This window comes from Syngnathus scovelli, chromosome 16 (genome assembly GCF_024217435.2).
Source record: "Syngnathus scovelli strain Florida chromosome 16, RoL_Ssco_1.2, whole genome shotgun sequence".
In the NCBI taxonomy this organism is placed as follows: Eukaryota; Metazoa; Chordata; class Actinopteri; order Syngnathiformes; family Syngnathidae; genus Syngnathus; species Syngnathus scovelli.
Window position 1 is genome coordinate 1,971,786 of NC_090862.1, and position 5,999 is coordinate 1,977,784.

The window sequence follows — 5,999 nt, forward strand, 5'->3', positions numbered from 1 at the left end:
GCTTTTGGTCACCTGATCAGGCACCTGATCAGTCAAAGATGGCTGCTCCCTCATGGCAGTCTGTCTCAGTCAGTCACAGTTAGCCAAGAAGGTATTAGTGATATCGTTTTTTACCGTTTGAGGATTACAATTTGGATTGGCTGCACCCCCCCACTCCTTGCCTGCCTCCATATTGGACATCCATCTCCAACAAGGTATGAACAAACAAAAGATCAGCGTGTGACTGTACAACATCTATCCCTGGAATAATTGAATTGAAATTATGTTTCCCTGCACACTGAATCCTCCAAAATTTACCAAATAAAAGCAAACAGGTTTTTTTTTGCAATTATTTAATTTACTAAATATCTCACACTCCCAAAACCATTAACTTAATATAATACACTTAATACTTAAAATACCTTCACAGTTGACAAAGTTGCACATTGAAAAACGTACTTGCACAACACACCAATGCAAACAAATTTTCTTTAACAGTGTCAATCCAAAATGGGCATTATCACAGCTCTTGTATTTTTTTTCAAGTGGCCCACGTCAGTATTTAATTCCATCTTGCAATATGAACGGAGTAAAATCAAGAGAACTACTCAAATCAAATTGTGGTGAGCAGTTAGTGAATAAATTAAGGCCTGGTGGGTGAGTCTCCTTCGGTCAAGGTCTTGAAGTGGACCGCCAAAGACTCCTCCTCAGGGTTTGGTGGCCTCCTGTATTCTTCCTTGGTGACAATGTAGCACACCAGCAGCCCGAAACACGCAAGCAGGATGCCCAGAATGTTGGCCATGATCCCTTCAGGTGGAAAGCTCGAATAGGTTGACCTAAGAGTAACAAGATACTATCAGAACCAGAATTTAATTTGCCCATCCCTGCGCCGGACACTAATTCTATATCACTTTACAGATGTAAATAACGATGCACGTAATGGACAAACAGTAGATACGGACGTACATGATGCTGAAGAGAAGTTTCTCTGTGATACCAAGCAAACTGCTCCCTATAGCCATAACCAACAGAACCAGACCACAGAACGCATGAACGGGGAGGTACGCTGATCGTAACCATGACGACGCGACGGGAAACAGGAAGAACGACAAACCCATGACCCACTGTTGAGAGATGGATAGAAAAAATGTGACAAAACGTACACGTTGGCATATATACGTGTGTGTGTGTGTGTGTGTGTGTGTGTGTGTGTGTGCCTACCTGCAAGCTAAATAAGACAATGGTAGCCATGCCGCACCAACTGTGCAAGGAGTACATATCTGGGTAGTTGGCTGCTCGGTGGGAGTCGAACACAGCCGCCAAACCTAAACACACACATGTACAACAGAGAGTACACAAAAATAGAAACACACACACTTCTCCGTCTAACTTACCGACAATGCTGACGATCAGGGCGAGCATGTGAATGATGCCATGAAGCATCTTGACGTTCTTTTTTGCCTCATTACGGAACACTCGATACACCAGGATGGCTGTGAATCAAAAGTTGAATATTAATACATTTTGAATGCAAAATTTTTTTGTTATTTGGGCTGAGCAAGTGTTTGACGACACGAGCACATGACTCTGTTAGAGTCGATGACCGCATGAGTGCGCCTAGGTGTCGTGAATCGCCATCCCAGAATAAAAGCAAGCACGGAGACCCTCCTGAGGGTGTTTGGATCACTTGTGAACATCTCACTAATGTCCAGCTGACCTTTGCTGTTATCACTTTAATGCAATTTAGCTTTGACAGCTGTCCCGTTGAGCCACAAGAGCTAATGTGGTTAGACCTATATTAGCAGAAGTACACTGAGCTGCAGAAAACAAAAAAGAGACAGAAAACGACCAACAGATATAAATTACACATCCTGCAGTTAGATGATTTGACCAAAACTATTTGCTTTTTATTTGATATTTTGATCGCTTTAAATAAGTCAACATAGTCAATAAAACTTGCATACACTGACGACACTAAAAATAGGTGAATGCAAAATTTCAAGGCAATAATAACATTTTAAGTTGGCCAACTAAATATTTGAAGTCTTGCTGTTGGAAATTGTAGGACACTTCTCCCTTTTATTGACCCCCTCAAGTAAAAATAACTTGTTTGCAATGTTAGACAAATTAATATTGCTTCCATAAATGTCAATGTTTGTCCAACTTAAACTGTATTGGGACAAAATTTACAAGTTGTGTTTTATAATGTTAGTAATTTTACTTTTGTCATTTTATTGTGTGACCATGCCTTCTTAATCAAACATGTAAAAACCTGCTTTTACTTGACACAATGTTTTAACGCTAATAATCCTTCATTTAATATTTTCAGATGTTTATGACTGCTCACCATCTCCCTGTAAGAAGACCATGCCCAGAACCATGCACAGAGGGTGAAGGTTGAACTCCTGGTTGGAGCCATCCCACGCAAATCCCCCGTGGTAGTGACCCATCCACACGCCAGTTAGCACTACTGATGTCACACCCAGAATCTGCGAAGCTCCTACTAGCCATCCAAATGTGGTGCGAGAAGAGTGTGGAGCAGAAGAATCCTCCATGATCTGGGACACACAGACAGAGAATATTACATCTTCACGTTTTGCCTGGAGGTCTGCTATTTGCGATCTGCCATATTAAATTATGACGTAAATAAGGTTAGCCCATCAAAATAGCAAAGTAAACAGATCTCTCTTTACAATATCAACAAATGCAATGACGTGACTTTTTTTTTCACCCTGCCCGATTTGCCTTTATTTATCACATTTACTTAGGTTAACAATGACCCATTCATTGACTGCACCTAAACAAACACTCTCCACACTTTGCTTTCAAGCCAAAGGTACATTATATATTAATACTGCACTTGAGTATATTTTTTAATTAATATAAATTTAATGTGAATTTATAGCAATATATTTTAATTGGGTTACGGCATACTGATACATAGGGGAAAGGTGAGTCAGTCGAATTTATTGAAAGCAAGTAAAGGTTTTATGCTTGCAACTTTTTGTGTGTTCAAATGTTTAGCAGGCGGGTTCAATGTGAGCCGATTACGCATCTAAATGGTATTACGATCGTAACAATCCGATGAGGGTGCACAAGATTATATGTTTTAACACTCGGAGGATTTAACAGTGAGGATAACGTAGAAAAGTTTGAACGAGGACGCCAGCTGTCAAACACACGAATGGCCTTTTTTTTTTAATAACACCTGCCACCTGTTCTGATATCGTGATTGACAATATCCTTCGATCGGTTTCATCCTGTCCGTGAAGTAAACATCTCTGCAAATAAGTTGGTCGATATGAATACTTACTGCGTTGTAGTTCTGCAATGGGTGCTGTTGTTTTTGCAAAGTCGCAGGGTGTGGATTTATACATCCGCCTTCCTTTTTTTTCTTAATGTGTTTTTCATCCGCCTTTCTCCTCCCTCAAGTGGTGCGCTTCGGGCTTTCCAAACAGACCCAACCCACGTGACTAATAAGGAAATAATAAACCTAGCATTGCGCGTTGCTGCATATTAAAAATATTGCAGTGCTGTTTGAATCTGAAAAGAAAAATTGAAAATATAGATACATATATAATTTAATGGAGAAGTCGCATGAGATGGCGACAGTCTGGATTGATGACTAAGCTCAAACGTAAAGGGATGGTTACCATGACAACGCCAGAGGAGCGAGAGCGGTCATGAGGAAGAAAGCGTGGCTGGGTGTGACAGTAAATTATAGCAGTCTTTTTAATTTTTTTAACTCTACCTTTTATTATTACCGTATTTTTAAAATTCAACTGAAGACCATTATTGCATATGACACCTAAGGTTTGCATTTTGTACCCTCTATAATACAATGTGCGTGTCCATGATGCTTGACATTTACTTCCAATAGAATTTCATCCTGTCAGTCATTCAAACAACAACAAAGTTGATCTGAAAAGAAATGTGTATTTTGTTTGTAGTATTTGTTCATCTATCTATGCTAGCCACGTATGGCAAAGGCAAAACAGGCCACAGAAAATAATGAAGGGGCCGCATCTGGCCCCCGGGCCTAGAGTTTGATACATGCATTGCACGTAGTCTACTCAGGGTGTTCATAAACCCTGGAATTGCATGCACTTGGGTGACTCCAGGCTGGCAGTATCCCTTTTTTACCAGTTGATGGCGCTGCAGGCTAAGCTTACTTTAAGCTTAATTGCTGCAAAGGAACACGGACTCAAACTTTAAGCTTAATTGCTGCAAAGGAGCAGGGCAAGGTTTTACATAAACTTAAACATTCAGAAGTTGGATCATAACTTTCGGGTACGTTGCGTGCAAATTAAACAGAAAATGACTCCCACAGGTAAATTAATTTACAAGTTTGACTGAGCTTGTCAGGGCTATCTTGAATAATGTCTGAAAATTGTGCTGTTAGTGTGCACACTTTTTTTTCAGTTTGACATTTTTTATTTTTCCTGTGAGTCAGTGGTCTGACTCACCACTGCTCTTAATACAATTTCGTTGCAGTGTGTGTGTGTGTGTGTGTGTGTGTGCATCTTTACTTTATCTCTTTTATTGTCTAATAACTCCGAATGGCACCAATGGACCCATTTTACCGTCAACATCTTTGCAGTGCAATAATGAGGACTTACAGTGTCTGCAGTATGACTGTACATATTTTCACCTGAGTGGGTTAGGAATGGTGATGGGTCCGTTACTAAAGTAGCAGATGTTACAACTTCTCACTTATGTGCTCTAAAACATTGGAAGAGTTTATAAATAAGTCTCGAATTGTGTAAGGGAAGTATTTTTTTTACTTTCATTTTTTTTCCAGGGGGGGGTAATAAACATATTTCTTCTACTTGTTCCTCCTCCACATTTTTTTCCAGTGTTTTCTCTTATTTTTCCACATTGTTAATGCTTTTTTTTCCCTGTTTCTGTCATTTGTTTCCTACTGTTGCACAGTGAGGAGTCACCAGAAGGCAAACGCATTTGAAGGGTAATGGCATGCAAGGGATGACCTTTGCCCTTCCCTTCAGTCAACCAATCAATAGCCCTGTGTTCTACAGATCACCGCCAATCAGGGACGTCCTTTAAAAAAATCCCCACAAGGCACCTGTGGAGTAGTCTGACTGGGGAAAAGCATCTCCATGGCAACAACATCATTACCAGAATAGCTCTTTCCTTCTCTCTCTCTATTTCTGTCTCTTGCGCTCCCCTTCCTTTTATTCCACCTCCACAGCGCTCTCTGTTCTTGATCTCCCTCTCCTCTACTGCAGTTCTTCCACAGTCCTCTTCATCCATCATTCCTCACAATTGTTCCATCCTCTGAAGCTCACTTGCATACTCAGTCTTTTCTCTCTCTCACTCAATAGCATTTTTTTTCTCCCCTCTATTTCACATGTATGCTCTTCTCTGTCTTCCTCCATATTTTTCCATTTTCACTTTCATTTTCTGTCACCCCTCTGTAATTCCCCTATTCTTTTCTTCTCATTCTTTTTCTACATAGGACTAAATATCACAAGATTGAGTTGTGTGTACATTTAGGTTAATAAATATTTGGACAGTTGCATAGTGTTGATGATTTACCTTTAATACAGGTTATTGTAATGACGGATGGGTGAGTATCGATATCAGGTATTGGTATCGATGCAGATACCAGCCCAAATTCATGATATCGGTATTGATGACGGCGGCCACCCTGGCTATTTTAGGATCACAAATTAGAAATTAAAAATATAGAAAATTGTAATTATTTTGCACAAATTTAAGGAAATTATTACAATGGGATGTATAGGTCGCAGACGCAGTTGCAATACTGCAAAACAAAAAAAATAGGGGAGGGTAAAGATCCCGTAAAAGGCAATAGTGACGCCACTGGATGTAACCAGTAAATGATCAACAACCACTTTATTTTTTAATAATAATAAATACGGAGTGGTTGAGTGAAGCAGTTAAGGTCAACTTCAACGTAGCTCTGCTTTTCTGTCTGCCGTTGTCTGTCCGTTCCTATTCGTTTCTACGGCGTCTATTTTTAGCCGCAACAGACTGGT

The 5,999-nt window shown here is 40.0% G+C and overlaps 1 protein-coding gene across 1 annotated transcript; it reads right to left on the minus strand.

The window, feature by feature from the left end:
- Positions 1 to 315: 315 nt before the first annotated feature.
- cyb561 (cytochrome b561) lies at positions 316 to 3,473 on the minus strand. The gene is made up of 6 exons (XM_049743966.2): positions 3,293 to 3,473; positions 2,327 to 2,537; positions 1,374 to 1,472; positions 1,201 to 1,304; positions 946 to 1,103; positions 316 to 815 (listed from the first exon to the last, which is right to left on the minus strand). The coding sequence occupies exons 2-6, from the start codon at positions 2,532 to 2,534 to the stop codon at positions 623 to 625; spliced, it is 762 nt and encodes a 253-aa protein (XP_049599923.1). The 5' UTR covers positions 2,535 to 2,537; positions 3,293 to 3,473; the 3' UTR covers positions 316 to 622.
- Between the last annotated feature and the right edge of the window lie 2,526 nt (positions 3,474 to 5,999).